This window comes from Balaenoptera physalus (genome assembly GCF_965194825.1).
Source record: "Balaenoptera physalus genome assembly, chromosome: 2".
NCBI lineage: Eukaryota > Metazoa > Chordata > Mammalia > Artiodactyla > Balaenopteridae > Balaenoptera > Balaenoptera physalus.
The window spans coordinates 146,629,563-146,655,810 of record NC_138883.1 but is presented as its reverse complement, the minus strand read 5'-3'; the positions used below and the strand labels follow the sequence as shown (position 1 = coordinate 146,655,810).

The 26,248-nt window shown below is 51.0% G+C and overlaps 1 protein-coding gene across 10 annotated transcripts in view; it reads left to right on the top strand.

Annotated features, from left to right (window-relative positions):
* Positions 1-26,248, top strand: part of ARNT2 (aryl hydrocarbon receptor nuclear translocator 2) — a 203,214-nt gene that overhangs the window by 62,277 nt on the left and 114,689 nt on the right. For all 10 annotated transcript variants that reach the window (XM_082448683.1, XM_082448677.1, XM_082448676.1 and 7 more), the window contains 2 exons: positions 11,712-11,925; positions 15,580-15,793. In XM_082448683.1, coding sequence (XP_082304809.1) covers positions 11,712-11,925; positions 15,580-15,793 — 428 coding nt within the window. The remainder of the gene's footprint in view (positions 1-11,711; positions 11,926-15,579; positions 15,794-26,248) is intronic.

The following is a 26,248-nucleotide window of genomic DNA, read 5'->3' as shown; positions in this document are numbered from 1 at the left end:
TGGCGTCTCCAAGTCCATCGAAAGTCTTGTCACTTGAGACGCTTTCCTCCCCGAGAACTTTGCCTTCCATCCTACCGCCTCCGCTTGGGTGAGAAGGACAGAGAAGGTGGAGCACGCTTTGACCTCGAATGACCCCGGAGTTTCTAATCAAATCAAGACACGAGTTTCAACAACAAAAGCGTGTATTATTTTTCCCTTGGTGCAGACAGAACCCCAGCTTGGATGTCCACCCATTTCTTAGGATAAGTTTTAATAGCAGGGAGTGCTTTGTTCCCGAAAAGAGAGCTAGCCTCGGAAATAAGGGCACACATCTCCCCAGCCTAGTTTGTGCTCGCCTTACACAGCCTCCCTTTACAAGGAAACAATGACCTGTGATTTCTCTGGATCAGAATTCCCCTTGAGATAACATTGCATAGCATGTTGACCTCAGGAAATGATGGTTCCTGGGTCTCAGAACAGAGGGAGGAAGAGAGACGAGGAGTGACGTTTGTTTGACATGGAAGATCAGTGTCAGTGATGAAATAACAGTGCAGGGACACAGAGAGCTCATTGTCTGAGGTCCCATCAGGAAGAAACAGAAACCCTAGACTCTGTGAAACTGTCTTGTAAGCCCGCCAGTGAGTCAGGTTGTACATAGTCAGGGTTCAAACCTAGGCTTCTGGGAACCATATCCTTTCCCCTGCACATGGAAAATAAGAGGGAAAGATGGGACACGCTTCCAACATACACTGGGACCCGCGGAAGCCTGGGGCCACTTCAGCGTGTGACCGTAGGAGAGTTGATGGACCTGTCAGCTGGTGGGGGCATCTGAGCGGCTCTCAGCTGGGGAGACGACTGAGTCTACCGTGCCCTCCGCTTTGCCAGCTGTTCTGGCAGCCGTCCAGGAGAGGATCGGAGAGACTGCTCCAGGCTGTCTCCTGCCAGTGGCGGGCATGGCATGCCTCGGGGCCACTTCTGTTTCCTGCTCCTGTGCTTACAGTCAGCCTAGGGAGCCCTTGGGCGAGTCCCTGGAAGAGAGGGTGGCTGAGATGCGGGCATCTCACCAGCAGAATTTGCCATCTCAGAATCCGGCCAGGGTGCTAGGCTGTGATTTCTGTCCCCCTGCTGTGTGTGCAGCCAGCTTTCCCAGGTCTTCTCAAGGGTGGTCCCAACTTCAAGTGTCCGACCTATCGTCAGACGTCGTGTCTCAATTTTTGATATGGGAAATGTGGTCACAGTCACATAGGAGGTAAATCAATTGGGTTTGGTTCCTGCCTGATCACAGCAGGTCTCAGGAAGAACAAGGTAGTAGCCATGAAGCTGCCCACGGCCACCTAACCACACACATGCACATGCGCGCACATGTGCGTGTGTGTACCCAGCCGCTGCACACAGGTACACACATATGCACGCGCACATGCGCACACACGTGTGTTCCAGGGCCAGAAATGCCCTGAGGCCCGCTGCACAGTCCCCAGGCCTCAGCCCTCCTCCCCACACACGGTTCATGCCGCTCTGGGGGCTGTGACACGCAGGACAGGGCTCTGTGGACCCTGGATGCTCCCCACCTCCTGCACAAAGTCACGGGCAACCTGGTGGGCAGAAGCCAGTCTGCAGGGGCTGAGGATTGTACTGGGGGATGCAGAATTGAAGCCCGGGGGAGACACCTCGTTGAGCAGCTTGGATGTGGATAAAAAAGGAAGAGGGCATTTGGGGTTTGGGGAGGGAGACCACTCTTAAGGATGGGAAGACCATGAGCACATGTCCGTGGGGAGGGGGAAGAGTGAGTATAAGCGGGGATTTGGAAGGTTCTGGAGTGGGGTTGGGGAGAGGTGGGTCCAGGGAGTGGAGAAGGGGAGAAATAGGTCCAAGCCCAGCAGGAGGACCACCCATCCTTGGCCGCAGAGCGGGGGAGCTGCAGGTGTAGCTGAGTGTGATGCTGCTGGGTGTCCGGAGAGTTGAGGGGTTCATTCTGATGGTTCCTCCTCTCTGGTTAAGCAGAGGCTGTGTGCTGTCAGGGGCAGAGGCTTAATGGTGCGCCTGAGAGAGAAGTTTGGGATGCCGGGTGGACGAGATGTACGAACTGTAGACCCCACACCTAGCACACCGTGTTAATGTGCAGTTTTCCCCCAGCAGCGCCCAGCTGGTTGGATACAGGGGAATGCAGACGGCCTGTGCACTCAGCCCGGGGGGTCCAGCAGGGGCAGCAGAGGGGTGGGGCAGCGAGGTGGTTGATGTTGATGAGAGGGTCGTTGAAGAGGTCAAGCTACAGGTGCAGCTGCAGAGGGAAGAAAGGCCAGGAGCAGGGAGAAACGAGGGTTGATGACCTGGGGGAACATGGAGGGGAGTAGACTCGAATACAGCTCGTGCCACGCCACGTTCGTGGTCTGCAATTTCAGTCGGGGTCTAACGTTTTTACCTCCCTCTCCTCCGTTAGCCTCCTTGGAATTCAAGCCGGGGCATCCCAGACTTCCCTCTCGGGCACACCTGTAAGCCTCTGCCCACTGCAGATGAACGAAGAATCTTCTGCTTTTGTGGGAATCTGAGGGTGCTGGAGAAGCAGCGGGTGTGTTCACAAAGTGGGGAGCTGCAGCTCTGGGAGAGGTCGGCCGAGGCTCAGGGGTGGGGGGATGGCTGCTGGAGAAGAAGGGGGACGCGGAAGGTGGTACAGCCGGGCAGGCTGGTGCAGGTCCCCGCTGTCAGCGTGGGCGGCCGACGGGGACGGTGACAAGGAGCCTGGAGGGTGGTCGAGACAAGTATGTGGGAGCGTCAGAGGAGTGGGCGTTCGGAGCCGGTCTTTCTTCCCAGGCTGGGCTCCACCTCATGCCTCTGGGAATTCCAGTTACCAAGTCATCCTCCTGTCATCGGATGGGGGTGAGCTCTCCATCTCCGGGAAAACTGATGATACACCAGAAAGTGTTTCTCCGAAGATGAACCTCCCGGGGGGGGGGCGGTGAGTGGGGCTGGACCCGCCTTCGGGGAGGCCAGCGTGAGCCCCTCCCTGACCCCGTCCCCTCACAGACAGCCCTGGTCTCCCTGGGAGGCGCTCGCAAATCCTGCCCAGCGGATCCTGCATCCCTACACTTGAGGAGAGGCCAGAACTCTTCCATCATGCTGAGCGGTTCAGGGTTCTTCCTACTTTAATGCCCCCTTGGTGGATAATCTAGTGAGTCCCAACATCTCCTCTTGTGCCTGCAGCTGGGCTCAGTGGCGTCTTTTTTTTTTTTTTAATTCTTTGTTGTTGTTGTTTTGTTTTTTTCATTTTGCCTGCGCTGAGCAGCATGCGAGATCTTAGTTCCCTGACCAGGGATCGAACCCGCGCCCCCTGCATTGGTAGTGCAGAGTCTTAACCACTGGATCGCCAGGGAAGTCCCTCAGTGGCGTCTTGAATACTGTTTCATACACAGGACAGCTGGCATCCCAGAGCTGTCATCAACAGAGTCAACTTTACACACCATGCTCTCTGTGTGACTTACATATATGTACATACACGTGTACGTGTATGTGTGTAATGTTCATTAAAGCAGAAGAGTGGAAACATGAAAAATAGAGATCTTTTAAAATGTTGGGTTTATATCTTAGGAACAACCAAGCGTTCACTCCCAAACCTTTCATTTTTGTCGCTACGTGCTATCAACCTGATTTTTGCCATGTTTACACTCATTCTGCACCCTTTCTCAGAAGACCCAGGAGATCTCGCAAGGAGTTCTCACATCTGTTACTGTGAATTCTACTATAGTGTGTGGGGCCGTCTACAAACCTGGAATTAAAAGACCTTGTTGATGAGTTTTATTAGTCTCCCTTCCTTTACCCTTCACCCTTCACCCTTCACCCTTCAAGGACTGGCTCTAATTGACCTTCCCGAGGTTCCATCCATCATCTGTGTGACTCTCAGCTGTTCCCTGGGGACACGGTGGCACCCAACTGCAGCAGTCCAGAAGGAGTCCTTATATTTTGTAGGGTTTCGCCAGTGAACCTCTAACATTATCTAAAAGTAAAGCTACCCACGATAGGAAAGTTTCCAGAGAATTGACTTTTCCTTTTTCATCTCACCCATTTTGATATTTTCCTCTTGGATTTGTGCAGTATTCACACTTGTGGGCATTTTCTTTTCTGGCTCTGTGGGTTGTGATGATGTTTTAGTTTAGTCTTTCCCTCTGAATTTCCCACCCTGTTTTATTTAGAGCTCTGATATCAAAACCCCGTTGATAAGGGAAAACTATGCCACGTGGGCTTGTCCTGCAAAGATCTTTCCTGGCAGAAAAAGAAAAAGGTTGTCATTTCCCAGAATTCTCAGTCTGTGCATCTTAGCTAAGAGAGCTGAGCATTTTGTTTCGAGGTGGGAAGATGCTCAAAGTACTTCTGATGCAGAGAGGACAGCCGGGAAGGAGCAAGGATTGCCCTTTTTTTTTACTTTATTTCTATTTATTTATTATTTTTGGCTGCGTTGGGTCTTCATTGCTGCGCATGGGCTTTCTCTGGTTGCAGCGAGCGGGGGCTACTCTTCGTTGCAGTGCGCGGGCCTCTGATTGCGGTGGCTTCTCTTGTTGCGGAGCACGGGCTCTAGAGCGCGGGGGCTTCAGTAAATGCGGCACATGGGCTAGAGCACAGGCTCAGTAGTTGTGGCGCAGGGTCTTAGTTTCTCCGTGGCATGTGGGATCTTCCCGGACCAGGGCTCGAACCCGTGTCCCCCGCATTGGCAGGCGGATTCTTAACCACTGCGCCACCAGGGAAGCCCGGATTGCCCTTTTTTGTTGGACTTCATCTTATCAGTAACCTTGTGGGGGACACCCTGGATTGGCCACGTGGACTCCGTTTAGAGCAGGGAGAGATTCAGCTGAGCCTTCTGACACTGCTGAGTAAACACCCAAGATGAGCACTGCCAACCTTCCCAAACGTTCTCCCTGACTCAACAGCGTTAGTTCTTTTTTTCTGGACTGTGATTTTCTGTTCTTTTTTTTTTTTTTTTTTTTTTTTAGTTGGAGTATAGTTGCTTTACAATGTTGTATTAGTTTCTGCTGTACAGCAAAGTGAATCAGTCACATGTATACATATATCCACTCCTTTTTAGATTTCCTTCCCATTTAGGTCATCACAGAGCACTGAGTAGAGTTCCCTGTGCTATACAATAGGTTCTCATTAGTTATCTATTTTATACATAGTAGTGTATGTATGTCAATCCCAGTCTCCCAGTTTGTCCCACCCCCACTTTCCCCCTTGGTGTCCATAGTTGTTCTCTACTTCTGTGTCTCTATTTCTGCTTTGCAAATAAGTTCACCTGTACCTTTTTTCTAGATTCCACTTATAAGCAATATTATACAATATTTGTTTTTCTCTTTCTGACTTATTTCACTCAGTATGACAATCTCTAGTCCATCCATGTTGCTGCAAATGGCATTATGTCGTTCTTTTTTATGGCTGAGTAACATTCCATTGTATATAGGTAGCATACCTTCTTTATCCATTCCTCTGTCGATGGACATTTAGGTTGTTTCCATGTCCTAATAGTGCTGCAGTGAACATTGGGGTGCATGCATCCTTTCGAATTATGGTTTTCTCTGGGTATATGCCCAGGTGTGGGATGGCTGGGTTATGTGGTAGCTCTATTTTTAGTTTTTTAAGGAACCTCCATATTGTTCTCCATAGTGGCTTCGACAGCCTTAGTTCTTATGAACCAGTAAAGTCTGGCAGAGAAGTTGGGTAGAACCTGGCATGGTGTCGCCCACAAGCAACCAAATTACTAGGGGGTTTAGCTTGAGACCTTCTCGTCGTTTCAGTGGGTTGGGGTTAGGATTGGAGTTAGAACGCTTTGGCATGAACTCTGTTTCAGGTGGAGCCAGTCCTCTGCCCTCAGGCCCATCTGGATCAGTCACCCCTTCGTAGATGTTTGGCTCTCATGTCACTGACTTCAGTTTTGATGCCCTTCTTTCCTTGCTCAGCAACCCCAGCTCCTCCTGCTTTTCTCCTGCAGAGGCTAACCTAGATTTGAAATGACAGTACCTGGATAACCCCAGACTTTGTAGAGAAGGGGAGGAAATCGTTTCTGGAGTCCTAAGTAGTCCTGAGCTGTGTCCCTCTAGAAGCTGCCGGGCCTTTTCTTCCCCATAGAGCCTTAGGTACCTTTGCCTGTCAGTCTCCCCGGCTGTTCCAGCTCTGACTCCGGGACCAGTTAGCGCTCTGCTGAGGAGCCTAGTTCAAGTCCTGCTAAGTCAGTACCGCTCTGAGCCTCAGGGCCCTCTTCCACGCAGGGCGGTCATGAGGACCAGTGCGGTGACCAGTGGGAGAGGCCTTGGGAAGCTGTGGGTAAGCCATCTAACACGGGGGAAGTGGTCCCACTGGAATGGGGGTGATCAGAGACTGGGCCTGGGCCCCCTCTTTGGAGGACCTGGGCTTTCTCAGACTTCGTCTCCCTGTGTCTTGTGTGAGCCTTATCTTCAGCCTAAACACCGGGGAACCTTGCAGCTGCTTTGCAGAAAACCATGCCGTGGATGGCTCCTGGGGGCGGGGTTCCTGCCTCTGTCCCAAGGAGGAGATATCTTTTGCTCCTTCTGCAGAAGCCTTGGAACCCAGGGAAACTGCCTCACTGGGTATGCCTCTGTGGGTCCCCTCCGCAGGGCCTGTGGCCAGCGTCATTGTGGGGCTGCCCAAAATGCCCTCCTCGGGCCTTCACGGCTCTCACGGTGCCCTGCCCTGCCACCCAGGAAGGGCTGGCCAGGACAAGAAGGGTGTTCCCTGAAAGCTTGCAAGATACAGTCTCCCTCCCGGTGTCAGGGAGGAGGAGCCAGGGCCAGTCTGAGCCTGAGGCTGCTGCCAGCCGGCAAGGACTCGTGTGGAACCCCCCCCCCAAAATCCTCTCCCCTTGGTCAGGATGGTTCCCCATGCCAGTCCTGAAGGACAGATGGTCTCTGCACCTCTGCGAAGGGTCTCCTCCCACAGTCTGACTCCCCCTGGCTGGAGGGGATGGATGCTTCTTTTTGCATGAGAAGTGCTGAAGACCTTTACCGAATCAGACCTTTCCTGCTGCTTGGCCGTGTGTATCCAAGTGGACAGAAGTGGCGTTTTGCTTGTTTCCTGCTGGTCTGTTGTTGAGACCGTGGTGGCCTGGAGAGCAGTGTGCGTGTCAGGAGGTGGCGGTGGAAGCTGAGGTGTCATAGAGAAACGTGGCCCTGGTCCCACCTGGAGCAGGGCTGCTCTACCAACAGTCCTGTCACCTGTGGAGCTACTAAGCTGGCATTGGGGGGGGGGGCGGGGGCGGGTCCCTGATGGTGTCAGCCTGTCTGCCACCCCCAGGGCTCACAGCTGGTGACAAGAGCAAAGAGAGGCAGCTGGAGGACTTAGGTTTACCACATGCTCCTCTCAGCCAGGCCTGCCGAAGGGGCATGCAGCGTCTTGGGGCCCTCGGGTTCCTGGAGATTTCTCGGGACTTTTGTTGTAAGTCCTGTTTGTTCGTAAGTCCAGCAGAGTTAGCCTAGGTCCCCAACTAACACAGTCAGCTCTCTAGTACTGCACTGGAATAGGTTTATAATACTTTTCACACAAATAACACATAAAAACAAACACACACAAATAATAAAACATTTTGACTCTTACAGCACAGTACCTTGAGAAGTACAGTAGTACGTTACAACAGCTGGCATCCAGGGGCTGGCATCGAGTGAACAGGCAGGAAGAGTTACTGACTGGAGGAGGGAGAGGAGGTGGGAGATGGTAGAGCTGAAGGATTGTCAGCAATAGGAGACAGAGGGCAAGCTGCAGTGTCACTCACGCCTGACGTCGCTGGCACAGGTTCTCGTTCCTTGCTGGAATCAGATGCACGTTTGCATCTTTTTGAAAGTTCGAAACTTGAAGGTTTGTATGTAGGGGACTCGCTGTACACAGGGATTGTGTCCTTGCCGGCCCACTCTCTGTTGCCTCTGCTGGTCTGTCAGCGTCTGTCCTGCCTGCCCGCCCCCAGCACTCAGACCCTGAGGTGCCCCAGGTGTCTCGTGTCTGTGGTGACCGGGAGACCTGGCCCCAGCGTGGAGCTGTCCTGTCCGTCTGCCTGTGCAGGTCTGTCGTTCCCTTCCCACCAGAGATGGGAGACTCAGCTGCCATCCGCAGAGTTGAAGGAAGATCTTTACTGAGATTTCCAAAGCACCCCTATTTTGTATTTAATCAGGATGGACGTGTATCTCACTTCTCCGATTACCCTTAGGAGGTCACCCTTGGGAGCCGAGTTGGAAGAGAAACCCAAGGCAGCGTGCAGCTGCACTTCCTCTTTCTTGCCCTTAGTTTCTGCAGCCGTGTTCCTGGGCCAGGCTGGGGGCCCTCTTGTCCCAGCAGAGGTGTTACAGCCGACGGCTGTGCCTGCGTTCTCAGCTGTCATTGCTGCAAAGCCCTTGCCCCTGTGCACACGTACAGAGGGGCTCATTGCTTTATTGATGCTGCACATGGGGCACACGAAACTCAGATGCCAAGGTCACAGGCTGCCCCTGCAGCTCCTCCAAGCAGACCCCGCATCGGCCCACACCCTGTGGAGGAGGTGGCCTTGGTCCTGGGGACACTTTCTTCTGTTTTCACAAGAGGGTGTTTTTCCTTTTTCTTGCCTCCGTGATCTTTCAAAATGGAACTATATATACATACATGTATATGAATAGACATATACATATTTTAATAGATTCAGTAGCTACACTCATTTATCTTGTTGCTGGATAACTGGTAGCTCTTCGTCATTTTGACCTTCTGTTGGTAACCCAGTCTTATTTCGTGAAATGATCGGAGCATTTTCTGCACTGGTCAGTCAATACAGTCGGTTTTAAACAGTTGCCCTCGTGTCTCCGTCAAGCACCTGATCTCATGAGTTGGGTTTATCCAGTGCTGTGATGAAATTGCTTTAGATCCACGTTTAAGAACTTCACAAAGACTCTTCCCCCCAGACGTTTACAAAGCGAGATGGTCTGTGGCTCTTTTGGAAATAGGATCAGAAGCAGGCGTGCCCTGGTCCAGTCTTGGCGCGGTTGCTGTGGTAACTAGCCAGGGGCTTGGACTTGGCCCTGTGGGTTTGGGGCATCACTGAAGGGATGGAAAGGGAAGGGCTGGGTTTGCGTCTTTAGAAATATCTGCCCAGTCACAGCACGCAGACTAAACTGAGGGCGAGGAGATGAGAGAGGTGACCAGACTGCAGAGGCTGGTGGCACCGAGGTGAGGGGGTGAGGAGTGGTGCCAGCCAGTGGGCGTGGGCCGGGAGAAGGTAGAAGAGAACCGGGAGGTATTTAGAAAAGATCCGACGCAGACTGAGTGTGAGGGGAAGAAGCACTTCACCGTGGGCTGCCCTGAAGATGAGGAAGAGCGGACAGCGCGTTCCTGTGCTGTGAGGGGAGTGGAGGAGCTGAATGCCCGCTGGAACAGAGGGCGGAAAAGTGGGTGGGCCCTGACTTGGGGTGCAGGGGCGTCCTAAAAATCAAGCTGAGGAGATGGAACTTAGACTGCAAGCCATAGGAGCAAGTTACGGTTCGGGAGTGTCTCTGAGCAGGAGATACAGGGAAGCATGTCCAGGGCCCCCCGGCAGGGATGTGCATCCCACATCATAATATACTGTTCCTGCATGGCCATAGTTCCTGTCCGACACACCCTTCAGCAGTCCCAGGCAGCGTTCTCTGCGCACCATCTCCGCCCCTGTCTGCCTCGATGAGGTGCGGGCTGGCAGGGTGGAGAGCACGCCCTCGAGCAAGCTCACCCAGGCCCTCCCGATGCACAGTGCACAGTGGGCCAGCGCCTCCAGGCCGCCTGTGACAGGTGTGTGCGGAGGGCACAAGTGGGTGATGGTGGTGAAGACTGGGGCACACAGGAGTCCCCTGACCAAATGCCCCCTTCTCCCCACTCCCCCCGTCTCTGTGATGGACCCCCTCTGCTTGGTTGTCTTTTCTCTCTCCACAGTATACAAGCCCCTGCCCAGTAACCTGAGAGCCGGGAGCCGTTTCTCCTGAACAGCGGGCACCCTCCTTGCCCCGTGGTGCAGGAGCACCTGGGCTGCCGCTGGCTCTTTCCTGTGCTCCCAAGCGTCCTCACTATGGGCGGGAGGGGAGACCTTGCCCCAGCAATCCCCTTGCTGGCCTCAGCCGCCCTCTCCTCCTGCCTCCCCGCAGGACTCACCCACCTCCGAACCTCTCCCCAGAAGCCAGCTGAGGGGCGTGGGAGACCCGGGCCCTGTTACCAGCCCAACGTCTCACGCTCCTGGTTCCTCGGCCCTCTCCTCCAAGCCCCAGGGCTGCCCCTGCACCCGGGCCTGTCTGCTCCTGCCCACAAAGGCTTCATCCCAATTCCAGCCCTTTCTTTGATCCTGCTGACCCTCCTGCCAGAATACGCCCCCTTTACCTGCTGCCAGATCAGGGCCAGCTCCCTCCCAGCTCCTCCCCCACCCCTTCCAGTCCCTGTCGCCCCCAGGAGCACCTCCCCCTCTCCTCTCTCATTCTCTCCTGGGGTCTTTACTTTCCATGTGCCTCTGGGAGCATTTAAGCACATTCTGCCTTCATTTCTACTATGCAAGGTGATGTTTTACCATCCTAACTGGTGCTTAGCTGCTTTAGGACAGGAGCGGGACATTCCCTGGTTCCTTCGTCCCCTCCCCTTTGTGCGCCTGGCTCAGTGCTTTTTGTATAGAAGGTGCTCACCAGGCCGCCCAGCTTAGCTCGTCCCCCTTGGTTGGTTTGCGTGTTCACGTGACACCGGCCTGTAATCAGGCCTGCCTGGCGTCTGCCCCCAGCCTGGGAGGGTGGGGTGCGAAGCCCCATGGATACATGCGGTGTGTGAGGCAGCCTCGCCTGGGCTGGTTCCTTTCTTGCTCGTAGCGTCACCCTCATACTTTGAGCACCTGGTGAAACCCTAAATCCTACAACGGACGTGTGATGTACTTTTAGACAGTTCTTTTATCCAGAGTGACAGCTTTGTCTCAGTGTCGTTGAACTGGGTTGGCTGTTACTCCCTTTCAAGCCTAGAGGTGATAATCTTGAGACAGAAACAGTCTATCATCCTTTTTGCTAGTTTTGCATCTTAACACGTCAGTGAAGGTTGCTTTCAGAATTCCTGGCAGCGCTGGGTTTCTTAATTGGGTCTCTGTTGTTTAGTGAGCGGGGTGCACCTGTTCTGTTACTAAGCTGCAGAAAATGTGCTGCGCATAGTGCGAAGGCTCTTTCACAGCTTGATGTGACGTAGGTCTGTGGCGTGGCTGTCTGTTCAGTGACACCAAGAATGGCAAGGCTAGACATGTTTCTCACTGGGGGTCAGAGTAAACCACGTATTTGAGCAGATGGTAACTACATTCAGTGTGTGTGCATGTGTGTGTGTGTGTGTGTGTGTGTGTGTGTGCGCACCTAGCATGAACAGATCCGTGGGTGCACATGGAAAGCATGTTGAGTTCACTTTGGATGCCTGAAGGATAATGTCTTCATTCTTTATACTTATTAAAAAGTACTTAGGCACAGGGGAGCAGTGGGAAGCTTTGAGTACATATTTAGAGGTGAGTCTGTGGCATCTGTAGAAGCCTGTCCCCACCCCACCCCCCGAGAAAGAAACTTGCTAATGTGTCGGGGAGCTGCTCAGCCCAAGATGTGTTCAAAGCCACTGAATTAGCCATTACGAGCTAGTCTTTTGGTTACTCGGCGTTAACGATGTACATGCCGTTTTACGCCGTCAGACAGTAACCCCCAGCCTGATCCTTCTCTTTCCCCCCCTCCTGATCTCGTGCTTTCGGGAAGAGAGAACCACAGTGAGATTGAAAGGAGGCGGCGGAACAAGATGACCCAGTACATCACCGAGCTCTCTGACATGGTCCCCACGTGCAGCGCGCTGGCCCGGAAGCCGGACAAGCTCACCATCCTGCGCATGGCCGTCTCGCACATGAAGTCCATGCGGGGCACCGGGAACAAGTCCACAGACGGCGCCTACAAGCCTTCGTTCCTGACGGAGCAGGTACCCCGTTCGTCCCTCGTCTGCGTGCTTTTCTCCCCGGGTAATGGCATCATTGGAAGGGGAGAGAATGACAGCATCGCCAAGATGAGATAAGCTACGTGGGCAAACAGGGTTAAAGGCTGAGGTAGGGACGAAACCAGGGAATTTTATCTCCATTCTTCACAAGGAAACGCTCTTCCAGGGGGTGTTTGTCTGATTTTGTGTCCTCTGCTTTTTTAATTTCCCATGTACCTTAATAAGGCATCACTCAAAAAAAGACATTGTGCTTAGCATGCTAACACAGGAAAAAGCCAAGCAAAACCACAGTTCTTCTGTGGTAGAATAACGGTGGTGATCATGATGGTGATCAAAGTTTTGGTAGCCGTCACAACAATCACAGTGGCAAGGATCTTAACAGCCAGCACTTAGGCCTCTGCCCTGAGCCGGGTCAAAGTCATAGCTTTCTGTGCAATCCTTATTCTAGGCCGAGGAGGAAGCTGCTGTAATTCATCCCTGCTTTAGAGATGAGCAAGTGCAGGCTTAGGAAGTGTCAGTCCCCTGCTCAGTGGCGGGGCCAGGAGTTGACGCAGGTTGGTCAGACCCCAAAGCCATATATTTAACAGCTGTACTAGTAGCTGCATAGTTGGGAAGAGCAAACCCAGGAAATGGTTACTGGGAAGTATTTTGTAACTTGACAGTTCCCTGCGCTGGAAGACCTGTGTTCTGGGTCCTGGTTCTTCTCCATGCTGGTCAGTAGTAGCGCAAATCATCAGATGCTCTCAGCTTCTGTTTGCTCATCTGTGGATGAACATGAGCTTTCTGCTTTCCTGACTCTGAGGGGTACTGCAGGATAAAGGAGTTGATGGACTTGAAAGCACTTTGTGTATGGTGCAGGCAGGGGAAAGGAAAGTGATGTGCTGTCGTGGAGGCGGGTAGGAAGTGTTAGGTCTCGTTGGGGGCTTCTCGGGAGACAGCTGGCCCTGGCAGGCTGTGAAGGAGCCCCAGCAGATGCACAGAAACAGGGGAGAGGAAGGGATTCGACAGGAGCAGACCAGTGAGCACAGAGCCTTGGAGGAACAGGTGAGGAAGGCGTGTCCAGAGACAGAATCGTTTATTCTGCCAGTACGAGAAATCTGTTCACGTCACAGGACTTAGGTTTAGAAAAAGAGCAAGGGGAGAGGAGCTAACATGTATTCCTGTGTGGCAGGCATTTTAGCAAGGGCTTGGGTCGTCCCAGGGCCCACGTGTTCCTCACCTCGAGGTGTGAGGAGGTGTGGCAGCGGAGTGACCCTCGCTGGGAGGCCACGGGGCCCAGCGGTGCAGGGCACAGCGCCCAGCCTCTTTCCACCTCTGCAAAAGGACCGCAGTGATGGCTCCCACCTGGCAGGGTTGCGGAGACAGGTCAGGGGGCAGCAGAGGAGAAGGTTTAACACGGGGCTGCAGTGGAATGAAGGATGGAGAGCTGGCAGGTGAGCAGACAGAAATGCATTAGGCACCTCCTGACCACTAGGGTCGTGAAAAGCTTTTTCTCTGCTTTCTTTAATCCTTACATGGACCTGCCAGGGTCCATATTTGACATTAATCTCTTTACCTGTAAGCGACTGAGGATTAAGAAAGCGAAGAGAAGAGAGAAGGCAGTTACGCAAGCTACATGAATCCTCCCCATCTTTCCCTCTCGGTTCCCAGGTAGGTTGTTGATGACAACAACAGCTACACGTGTTAAGCGCCTACTGTGTGCCAAGCCCTTACTAAGTCCTTCACGTGCAGGATCTCACTGAACCTCACAAAATCTCACTGAAGAAAAACGTGTGAAAAAACGGAAGCCGAAGACGTTCAGTAGGGAGCCCAGACTTGCACGGTGAAGTGGAAGGGCCATAGTTGATGGTCTCCTTTTATGCCACAATCCGTGCCTTTAGACCTAACTGTTGGTTTAACTGGAGAATAAAGGCAAGGCTCATTCTGGATTCAGGGCACGGGACCTTGGTAATGAGTGATGTGCTCCCAGAAGACAAAAACCGGGGAGGAGGGTGTTAGAAAGAGGGGCCCGTGATGAGGATGAGGCTCTGTTCCATAAGCCCTTCCCACAGTCCTTGCAAAAGGGCTGAAACTGTGAAAACCTACGTGGACTCATCAGCGTCCACTTCCTCTCCTCCAGAGACAGAGAATTCTCTACTTTCCCAGACAACCTGTTTCATTTTTTACAGTCCTTCCTGTTGGGAAGATCTTCTCCATACTGAAAGTAAAACCGCTGACCCAGTCTTCTGAACTGAGTAAGCATCTAAGAGACATGGAACAGCAGAAGTGCCAAGCAAGAGAAATGGACAGAATCAACTTTTCCTTAAAAAAATGCTTGTACAGCCTGCTTCCGCCCTAGATTCCCAGACAGAGGATGTTACAGTTCTGACTCAGCCAAGGGCTCAGAGACACTGGCAAATCTCCCCAGTTTCTGCTCCCCAGCAGACCCACATTTTCTAATTTTCGGGCTTTTGGAGCCCCCTCGGGACGGGCACTGAGGGTGGGACCAGATGCTCTAGACTCCACGTCTTTTGCGTCCATGCAGATGGCCCTTACTCTGTGTTACAGCGGGGCTTCCGCCTAAGATTACGTGTGAACAAAGGATTCCCAGCAAAAAGTGTTTGCCAACCGCTGACTGGAAGGATCGCTTTGTTCTTTGGGCCCTGAGTAGTGTGTGAGGTTGTTAGAAAGGTGGCTGTGGACTCCAGCACACGGGGAAGAGATAGCCCTCCAACTCCTGCAGGAACGGAGCCCCTTTCATTCAGCAGGAAAGGGCTCCTGAGCTTGATGTGAGAATGACAGGGTGGGTAGCCACACCTGAGCTGCCTGCAGGCCCTGCAAAGAGAAGACGTTTTAACAGAGTTGACTTTGCCCCCTGTGTGTCCCTCTCGGGATGATGGCCAGGCTTCCTGCCGCCCATTCATTGATCCCAAGCAGCTTCCTTCCTGCCTTCACTGACAGTCATGAGCTGTGTGCGTGTGACTCCAGGGCTGGTGCAGTCAACCTCTCTTCTCACCGTAAAGTGACATGGACAATGCTAGGTGCCCTGCCACCTTCTGGGATTACTCTGAGAGTCTGTTGGGATGTTGGCTGTCAAGGAGTCCTGGAAGCTTGACAGACATGCACGTGTAAGGTGATACTCTTAAATCCGCCGCCGGCATTCAGCTCAGAAAGGAAGGAAGAGAAGAAGAATGAGTGCACTCTGAGTGTGGCAGGTGGTGGCTGGGGAGACACCTGGTGCCTTTCCTTCTCTCCTCCCACTTTCCCATAGTCCCTCCTTCCCTTCCATGAGCCCCTTCTGCTCCAATGACATGACTGCAGTTTGAATATGTAGGTGAGGCCATTCACATCTCTGGCAACCCAACACCTCCTGGTGATCACTTCTTGCTCTCTCATTCCCCTGGGCTGGAAATTTCCTCTCTCCCTAAGAGAGGGCTGGTTAAGACAGGGTTAACAGTGTTTGGAGTAGCTGTATCTTAGGGCTAGTATAAGCTTCGTGCATTTTTACAGCTTATTTTCCAAAAACAAACCAAAAAAAGCCCCAAAACTCTTTGTGTATCACAATGAATTTCTGAATAAAAGTTGAAGGTTGCTAATAAGACTATTTAATTGGCCTGGGTTTGTCTGTGCTTGGTCCTAATCATGATTTTTTCTTCCCAGGAACTGAAGCATCTCATCCTTGAAGCGGCTGATGGATTTCTGTTTGTAGTGGCGGCTGAGACGGGGAGAGTGATTTATGTGTCTGACTCCGTTACCCCTGTGCTGAACCAGCCCCAGTCAGAGTGGTTTGGGAGCACCCTCTATGAACAGGTGCATCCTGACGATGTGGAGAAGCTGAGAGAGCAGCTGTGCACCTCAGAAAACTCAATGACAGGTCAGTGTAGCTCTCTCTCTCTCTCAAGACTTTTCCCTGGAGAAAAATTTCTTTCATTAAACATATCAGGAAGCTGGAGGTCAGAAAAAATTGCCTACAGGTGAGGGATATATTTGACTCAGCTTGTGTAATAGCTTCATTCATCCTGTAATGTTTTAAAACTTCATTTTTAATACATCATTTTTTTCCCTATATTTTACCTGCAATTAGGGCATGTCGCCACTAGGAAGCACTGTTGACACATTAGTCACAACCACATGCTCTGAAATGAGGGTTATGCCTCAAGTGCATGATTATTTGTGAACCTGATTATAGGCACTGATTTCCCAGACCTTACTTACCAGAAATGAAATTTCTCATTGAGACGTTTAAATACAGTCAGCTCTGCTCTAACACAAAATACATGTCATAAAAATCACTGCAATAAACAGAATCATGAAACAAAACCCACAGGGCTTAGCGGGAGAAAGTGGGCTAGGAACACAACACTCAAAAATTTGTCAGTGACAGGTAAGAACAAAACTAGGAACCTGATAAAAATGGGAGCACAGCTTGACACATTCAATGGTTAAGAAATTTATAAATATTACCATAAATATGGCACTTGACCTTGAAACTGACTTGAAGTTTACTTGTGGAAGTGAGCCTTAGAAGGGCTGCCACTTCGGTGTTCCTGTGAAGTGGTGCAAGGACAGTCATGTGAAATCAGGCAGAAATCAAAAACTGTAACACCAGATGTTGGACAGGTACAGCTCATAACACACACGGTAAATTGAGGCGGCTGCTGTGTGCCTGAGTGTGTGCATTTTGTGAATTCCTATGTGACTCAGTTCAGCTGGGTGCAGTTTTCTGTGTTCATCTAGTATTTCTTGCAGATGAAATCATGCATAAGCAAACACAAAATTCACATTCTGCTCAAATTGTCCCCCAGTGTATCAATGGCATTGGAACAGATTTGCATTTTCAAAACAAGTGTTACAGTAGAGCTGACTTATACCATAATACTTGCATTCCGCTTTATGATAGATCTGTTTGTGCAGTGGTGTTCTTCCTGCCACACTGAGAGCTGCTGGATTCTCATTCACTTCTGTGTCTGCCTGCAGAGCCTTACTCAGTGCTTGGCATGCAGTAGGCATTCAGCAGAAGCCTGGTGAGCAAATGAGGCAGTGCTTTGCTCATTGTAGTAGTCTGCTAGGGCTGCCATAACAAAATACCACAGACTGAGTGGCATAAACAGCTGACATTTATTTTCTCACAGTTTTGGAGGCTGAAAGTCCAAGATCAAGGTGTTGACAGGTTTGGTTTCTTGTGAGACCTCTCTCCCAGGCCTGTAGACGGCCGCCTTCTCACTCTGTGCTCACATGGACTTTTCTCTGTGTCCACACATCCCTGGTGTCTCTCCCTCTTTATTTATTTATTTTTGGCTGCGTTGGGTCTTCGTTGCTGCGTGCGGGCTTTCTCTAGTTGTGGCAGGCAGGGGCAGCTGTTTGTTGTGGTGCGCAGGCTTCTCATTGCAGTGGCTTCTCTTGTTGCGGAGCACAGGGTCTAGGCGCGTGGGCTCAGTAGTTGTGGCTTGCAGGCTGTAGAGCGCAGCCTCCGTAGTTGTGGAGCACAGGCTTAGTTGCTCCACGACATGTGGGATCTTCCTGGACCAGGGCTCGAACCTGTGTCCCCTGCGTTGGCAGGTGGGTTCTTAACCACTGCGCCACCAGGGAAGTCCCACTCCCTCTTTCTTCTTATAGGGACACCAGACCTATTGGATTAGGGCCGTACTCTTTTGACTTGATTCACCTCCTTAAAGGCCCTGTGTCCAAATACAGTCACATTCTGAGGTTCTGGGGGGCTAAGATTTCAAGATATCAATTTGAGGGGGACACAGTCCAGTCCATAACACCTATGATAAGACTGAATCAGATGTTGTCAAAAGGGACAGCAGTACCACTGTTTCTGAACGATAATAGTCGTTTTCTCAGTGTTGGTTATCAACAATACATGAAAAGGAGGGAGAAGATAAAGGATTAAGGTGTGAGGACAGAGTCTACATTGTGCTTATCTCCGTGTCTCTTGAAATGGTGACACGTGACCGTACTTGTAAAACAACGGTGCTGAAACAGACGCAAAGAAAGATGTGCTCTGCCATTCCCCAGCCTGGGGTGAATTAGAGAATTCCCTGTAGAGATCCTTGGGAACACACCTTGTAAAGCTAAATATCTGGGAGGGATGTGAAAGGGAAATAAAGCAGCCAGGAAGTGTTGGTTTGACAGCTGAAATCACCTTCTGTGGAAAGAGCTGTCTTTTTCCAGACTTCAGTGTTTGAACACAGGATGTGGCTTTTTGAAACCAGTCAGGAGACCCAGCTGGGGCAGTTGGTGGGGGAAGTGATGGTCAAGGGCAGGTCAGGCTCTGGGTCAAGGGTTTAGCTAGCGGGCTCACCAGAGTTGGGTGGACACTTCTGTCTGTGGAAAGTCTTAATGTGTCTGGCAGTGTTTAAAGGCGCAGAGTGAACCACATTTGGACAGAAACGTCCCTGGAGTGGACACTGGATGGTGGCCTTGGCATCCTTCACCTCCAGAAAGTTCCTTGTGCTCTTTCGTGGCTTTTTTTCTTTTTCCTTTCCTCTCTTCCTTCCTTTCTTTCTTCCTCCCTTCTTCCCTCCCTCCCTTCCTTCCTTCTTTCCTTCCTTCCTCCCTCCCTCCCTTTCTTCCTTTCTTTTCCTTCCTTCTTTCCTCTTTCCCCCTCTTTCTTTATCCAGTCACTACTTTTTAAAAAAACATTTATTCATTCATTCAACAAATACCTGTTTTGCATGGCCATAGAAAGGTCATTTGGGATGCAGCCTCTCCTTCCCAATCACCAACAGGAGTTTCCAGCTGTTGTTGAATGAATGGACCCCCATTTCTCAATTGTTCCAAATTATTTGTGATAATTTGGGGAGAGCCCCAGCCAGGTCGGTCCCTGAGGCCTTTGGCCGGAAAGCTCCTGTGCATGATTCACATGTCCCAATCAGCTGTGATTAAGCTTGCCTATCTCCCCGAGAGCTTCGCTGAAGTCCAGAGATACTTTCAGCCTTGGATCACAGGATTTGGCCGGGCCGTGGTCCGGGCACAGATAGCAGCTCACCAGGAAGCCGTGCTCAGCCAGCTCTGCCGGCTGACCTGTCATCACGCTGTCTCTGAGAGAGGTTAAAGATGCGGCATCTGCTGTGCAGTCTCCCTGCTCGTCCGCGAGAGGGGACGCCTATGGGACCCATCGCACGCTTTGCTTTTATTTTCTCACTCAACCCTAACAGTGAACTATTAATAACTATAACAAACTCTCTTACATTCTTATAGCACGTTTTTACCACTTTAGTGGCTATGAACGGGGGCTGCACCTGCATCTCCTAGGAGCATCTTAGAAATCACAGGCCCCCTGGGCCTGCTGACTCAGGAGCTACATTTTAATGAGATCCCCGAGGGATTTATATGCACATTCTAGATTGAGAAGCCCTGAACTAAAGAATTTAGCAAGTTGTGGTTGGGGTCTTGCAGCTGCTGGGGTCGGGGACATCCTTCGACTGCTGGGACCGGCAGGAAGTGGTGGGATTGGCCCCAGCAACCTCTGCTGCCCGGCTTGGATTTGCCCAGCTCTTGGGCCCGAGGCCAGGCCTTTGGGGAGAGCAGTTGGAGGAGCAGCCCTTGGAGGCTTGACGCCCAGGGCACTCGCTGGCCAGGCAGGGGCATGGGCGCGCACAGAGCAGCCTGCAGCCCTGGGACCTCGCTCTGCAGTCCACACGCGGCAGCCTCTCCACCAGGGTCGGGAGGAGGTGTGCGGGGTCGGCAGTTGGCATCCTCCCCTGCAGAAGAGGAGGAGAGCAAGGAGCTGAGGGTGGGCTCACACCGCGCCCTCGCGGACCCGGTCTGGAGCAGAAGCGAACCAGTTACGCGTGACGCCACAGAGGACAGCAGGCCCGCCTGGGAAAAGAGCAGACGGTGGTCAGCATTCAGCCTCACTCACCCAAGGCAGCTGGGCCTCCTTCGTAGCACTTTGCAAAGGAGGGCGAGGACGAAATAGTGTTGGACTCAGCCACGTAGTTGGGTCCTTCCGGGAAGAATGTCAGGCCAATAACTGGTCCCCCAGGGGTCCCATGAAGCCCACCCCTGTGGTATCAGCTCTGGAAAAATATAGTCTGTTTCCAAATGTCAGTCATGAAGGTAACTTCATGAAAACCATACTTGCAAATCTATAGCTTATTTTCTTTGGAATAGCCACACTTAGTCTTTGGACTAATGCCAGACTCTCAACTCCTAAACGCATTCATCAGTCCCTTTCTTGCCATATTAGGTAACGTAGATAAATGTGGCCCACCCCCTAAAAAAAATCCTTATTTTATCTGAGTCAACTGTTAACACTGTTATTGGGTTTCTGCTGTTTGAAATAGAAATAAAGTGTTTTAGTGGCAAGCAAAGCATGTTTATTTGATTCAGGCTCCTTAGAAATTGCCCAGTTGTGTAGTAAACAGTTAGGCCACCGGAAACAGCGTTTAGAGCTGGGTCGCCAGAGGTGCTTGGTAAATGCACGTGAGAGTGCAATCGGAGAATCACGGGCTGGTTAGTTTCATGTCTTCCTAGTGACTTTTCCACTAGAAACCGCAACCTACTTAGATCTGTTATCCCAGATGTTTCTCTGGCGCCAGTTCAGTTCTTTCTCATTGTTAAATATTTATACAACTTGCCTTGTTTTGCTTTGCTACATACATAGCATGTTGTTGCTGCTGAACTGTTTGTGTTTTTCTCACATATTTTATGTTGAAAGATATTTCATGAATCTGGACAGATTTCCAGCTTGGGTTGCTGGGTTCATTATCACTCTGGTGTCACCGCGGATAAAGGAGCTGGGCATCGTTTTCACACACATCGCAGATTGTGGCTGGACGGCCAGCTTCCCTGCCAGCAGGGAGAGCAGAGAGAGCTCACCCCAGCCTGCGTGTGTGCTCACCAGGGCGGCTGAGGGGTGAGATGGGGTGGGCACGGGGGCCGAGGGGAGACTGCTGGGGGTCGTGGAAGCATCCCCGCGCTTGGAGTCAGATGGACCTGGTGACAGTTCGGTTCATGGCCCTTTATTTTGGGTGAATGACTTAATCTCCCCGGGCTAAGTTTCCTCACCTGTAGATGCAGACAATAATATGCCCCCTACAGGACTGCGTTGAAGCATGCACGACAGGACATATGGGATAGTATTAATGGTGGTGTTTGAGAATTGTGGAGATTTCATTCACTTTTAAATAACTGAAAATTATATTTAAACACTGATGCGGATCAGTGGTTTTCCAAACTATCTGTCTTGCTTGCTTTATTTCTCTTCTTACCCCTATAAAACGTGTCTTAGGATTTTGGCACTGTTGACAAGGGAAGGTGGGTAGACTTTGACCTTTCTGAGTTTTGCCCAGTTATGAAAGGATGCCCCTCCCACCCTGTGCTTGAGATCATCCATCACACATTCAGGAGGAGGAGAGGGGGGGTGAAGATGTGCTTACTCTCTTTCTCTCTTTGTTCTGTTGGTTCATTCATTCATTCATTCATTCATCCAGCACATATTTATTGAGTACTAACTCACCTTGTGCTGAGTGTTGGGGATATAGTGATGAACAAAACTGATGCAGTCTGGCTCTCCTGGAGGTTAAAGTTTAGTGGGGAAGAGAGACAGCAAAGAAATAATCACATGTAACACACACAGCACACCGTGACAAGTGTTAAGGAGGAAAAGTCCAGCGGGAGCATGGAGAACAAATAACATAGGACCTGGCTCATCTGGGCAGGTTAGAGTGAGCTCTTGTGAGTGAATGAGGCTTAGTGACATCTGGGAGCTAAATGTTGCCCGAGGAGACGGTGGAGGGTGAGGAGAGTAGATGCTCAGTCCCAGAGCAGTAAGTACCCAGGCCACTGCAGGTTTTCCACCAGAGGAGTCCCGGGATCCATGGTGCTTGTGAGAAGCTCACTCCGGCTACAGAGTGGAGAACATGTTGTGTGGGAGCCAGCCTGGGTGGGGGGAGTCAAGGTAACGAGGGTGTGGGAATTATCCTAGGGCGGTGATGGCAGGCAGGGGTTAAGATGGTGTCTTAGTTTCCTTGAGATGCAGTCACAAATTACCACAAACTGGGCAGCTTAAAACAACAGGAATTTACTCTCTCACAGTTCTGGAGGTCAGAAGTCCAGAATCAAGATGTCAGCAGGGTCGAGTCCTCCTGTAGGCTCTGGGGGAGACTCTCTCAGCTTCTGATGGTGGCCAGCAATCCCTGACGTTCCTTGACTTGTAGACACATCACTCCCATCTCTGCCTTCTCATCGCATGGCGTGTGTGTCTGTGTCCAGAGTTCCCTCTTCTTACGAGGATGCCAGATGTACTGAATTAGGAGCCACCCTGATAGAGTGTGACCTCATCTTAACTTGGTTATAGCTACAAAGACCCTATTTCCAAATAATTGTCACATTCACAACTTCTGTGTAGATGTGCATTCTGCAGACCTACTATTCAACCCAGTACAGGAGGTGGAAGGGAGTCGGAGATTCAAGAGATGTTTAGGCAGCAAAACCAACAGGGGGAGATGATCCACTAACCCTAGTTCTATCTCTACCCAAATTATGTTTAAAAAGCTGATGATCTAGGGCCTTTGGTGACCTTTTGTTGCTGCCTGGATTGTCACTGACAGCTTTCTTCCACCAGAAGTGCGTTGGACTGGGGAGAGCTGGAGATACCCCCTCAGTGGCCCCGACTTGTCATGTTGAATCAAGTCACAAAGCTCATCCCTTCCTGTCATGCATTTGCACCCCAGGGGATCCCTTTGGACCCATCAGCCTGCTTTCATGATCAACTTGGCTACATTGCAGAATGTGCTCAGTGTACAGTGCTGGGAAGCAAAGAGACTCAGTGTTGTTCCTTTTGTATAGCTGTGGGTCACCCTGCAGCGTGAGTCGACAGCGTCACGACCCCAGGACTGGGTCTTGCAGCCCAGTGGGTGGGGTGGATTTTGCTCGCCCCTCCCCCAGCTATGCCTGGTGCCCCTTCAGATCTGAGCCTCAGCAGAGGTAGGGCTGCGTTCTCCGGGTTCCTCTGCTTCATGCCCCTTCTCCCCTCCTCTTCATTTCCTTCCGGCTGGACCTGCCGAGGCTCGCCCCCATCCATCTGAAGGAGGGTGAAGTCTGCCCGAAGGCCGGATACAGAGCAGCCTCTCAGAGCTGGTGGGGCCTGGCATTCAGTCACCCCTCCCGACCGGGATGGGCAGTCTCGTTCCTGCCTCTCACGCTCCCTCCAGCTCCTAGCCTGGGCTTCCGTCTCTCTTTGCCTGCCCTCGTTGCGCCCTGATTCACTGCGTGATGCCTGAGTCCCGCGCACCGCCCCCTGTCTTGGGCCAGACCTGCCCCTTTGCACTGTCTTCACGGACAGAGCAGAGCCAGCCACAGTCCAGAGCCGGGGCCAAGGCCGTGTTGTGCGGAGGGCACTGGAAGGTCGCCACGGCTGAGGGCGGGCTCAGACGGGGAGAGAGCAGGGGTCCAGGTCAGCGCCTGAAGCTAGAGAGGGAGCTGGGCGATGCTAGTATGGCCGAGGGCAGGGGACAAGCAGGGCACGTCCGAGACGGGAGGTGGAGTTTTTCCTCCAGCTTGGGACGTATTCTGCCGTGACACGGACCTGGCCTGCTCAGGCCTGTCTCTACCCGTCTTCGAGGTACAGAATCCGTTTCCAGATGTAGGACTTAGATGGTTGGTGCAGCCACTGTGCCTGCGTTTCCTGAGGCTTCCTTTGGAGTCGGGCCCTGCAGCTAGCTAGGGCAGGGCACCCATCCCCTCACCGGACCCAGACTCTTTTCTCTTCCTATCCTTGCCTCCCCTTGTCTCAGGACCTGTCCTGCGTTGTCCGGAGTGACAGCTTGTTGGGAAAGGGTCCAAAACTTAAGTGTGCCCAGCTTTACAAGCCTGCAAGAGGCCTGCCCAGGAATGGCACTGAACGATTGGGTTTTCCATTCATCATGGAGCACACCTCTGTAAGAGAAGTGATGGAGAGGCACACAGCCTCCTGCACAGAGGGGCTTCCAGGAAGGCAGGGGGGCTTCCAGGGATGCAGGTGAAACAGCCGCCACTGGGAGTCCTGTGTTCATTGTATTCATGTACAGCCAAGTGGATTCTCCCCTTTGGTGTTAGAGAACCAGCCGCTTCCCCTTCAAGGGAGAGCCTCCCTGGGTGAATCGAGGGAGCCCTCGGCCTCTGCCCAGGCTATGCCATTGCTCAGTCGGGCAGCCAGGTTTGAGAAGAGAGGGGAGCAGGGCTGCCATATCCAGGGAGAGAAGTAGTCTTTTCCCAACTAGCAAGAGCAGTGAGTCTGTCCTGAGAAAGGGAGAGCCTGAGGTTCAATTTCTTAAATAGGTCAGCATACACATTTTCCATCCCATTGTAGAGGTGTGTGAATTAGACTTGAGAACTCTAAATCTTGCTTCAAATTCACGCCAAGATTTAACCATATCAAAGAACCACTGGTGCGTTTCTCTGAAACGCTAAAATCACCTCCTAAAGATCTGTTCTCTACATGCTCATTTTTGTATCCTGGCTTTTCTTGAACTGAGGAACATCCAAGAGGCGCTTGAAACACAGCTGCTTTGTAAATAAGTTTTTTAAATTCCCAGCCCCTGAAACAGTGGTTCTCAAGCTTGATGCACATCAGAGTTTTATTGGATGTTTTAAAAATTCTAATGTCAGGGCTTCACCACATTTCTCTGATTTTGATTATGTTGCGGTCAAGCCCAGGCATCTGTATTTGTAAGAGCAGCCCTGGTGATTCCAGTGTGAACTAGAGGTTGAGAATTGGTGTATCCTGGCGTATCCCCCGCCAAATAAAACCCAATCCAATCAAATAATACAACCCCATCTGTTTTACACTAGGAGATTTCAGCAAGATCAAAATAACAAAGAAACAAAATGTTAAAAATGTAATCATGTAGCAACACTATTGAAAAATGAGCAGCTTCAGCTTTTTAGAACCTGTTTGCAAGAGTCTTGATTTCTTAATGAGGTATCTTTTGTCCTAATTTTGATGCTCAAGAAATAAAGACCTTTTTTGCCTTCCATGTATAAGAGGAAACTATAACAAAAATAATCTATAAGTAGCATTGTTTTTAGGCAGATGAAATTATTTGGAGTTAGTTTAGGACATTTGAAAAGACACATGGAGTCATTGCTTCCTGCTGGTATGATTTCGGTTTCAGTAATATTCTCACGTGATGGTCATATTGTGTAATGCTTTGGTTAAAAATAACTTGATTGCAAAAACCCCAGCGTGATCAAGAAAATTAAAATAGTTTCCTTTCGTTTCACTAAAAAAAGAGACATATTTCCTCTGAAAGGTTGTGACTCACGCCAAATGGTTAAATAAAAATGCACGTATAGCACTGATCTTTCCTGTTTATTGCTTTCTCAGTAGAAGCTAATTGAGGAAAACATCTACATTCGGTTTTCCCTTTGTTTTTGTTTTTGTTTTTTTAACATCTTTATTGGAGTATAATTGCTTTACATTGTTGTGTTAGTTGCTGCTCTATAACAAAGTGAATCAGCTATATGTATACATATATCCCCATATCCCCTCCCTCTTGCGTCTCCCTCCCACCCTCCCTATCCCACCCCTCTAGGTGGTCACAAAGCACCAAGCTGATCTCCCTGTGCTATGTGGCTGCTTCCCACTAGCTATCTATTTTACGTTTGGTAGTGTATATATGTCCATGCCACTCTCTCACTTCGTCCCAGCTTACCTTTCCCCCTCCCTGTGTCCTCACGTCCATTTTCTACGTCTGCATCTTTATTCCTGTCCTGCCCCTAGGTTCTTCAGAACCTTTTTTTTTTTTTTTTTAGATTCCATACATATGTGTTAGCATACGGTATTTGTTTTTCTCATTCTGACTTACTTCACTCTGTATGACAGACTCTAGGTCCATCCACCTCACTACAAATAACTCAGTTTCATTTCTTTTTATGGCTGAGTAATATTCCATTGTATATAGGTGCCACATCTTCTTTATCCATTCATCTGTCGATGGACACTTAGGTTGCTTCCATGTCCTGGCTCTTCTTTTGTTATCCACCAGTTTTCTCAGGCTGTGATCTGACAGGTGGGTTTCAGTTCTCCCCTCTCTGGTGATGATGTAAGTTACTCTCCAATGAGTGATTGACAGTGTCATTCTTCAACCTTGAGTTGAAGGCTCATATTCTGGGGACCTAGAGTCACTAGAGCTGTGCGTTGTGTGGACCTCAGAGGTCGCACGGGCTGACCCTTCTCTGGATCACGCAGCTCCTTCCAGAGCACGCCTCTGGAGTGGGCGCCTGGCTCCTTCTGGAATGTCCTCAGGGGCAGAGCTGACGGCCTCGGCAGACAGCCCTGTCTGCTTTGGGATAATATCCCTGTGCTCAGCCAGTTTGGTCACCGCAGCCCCTGTTC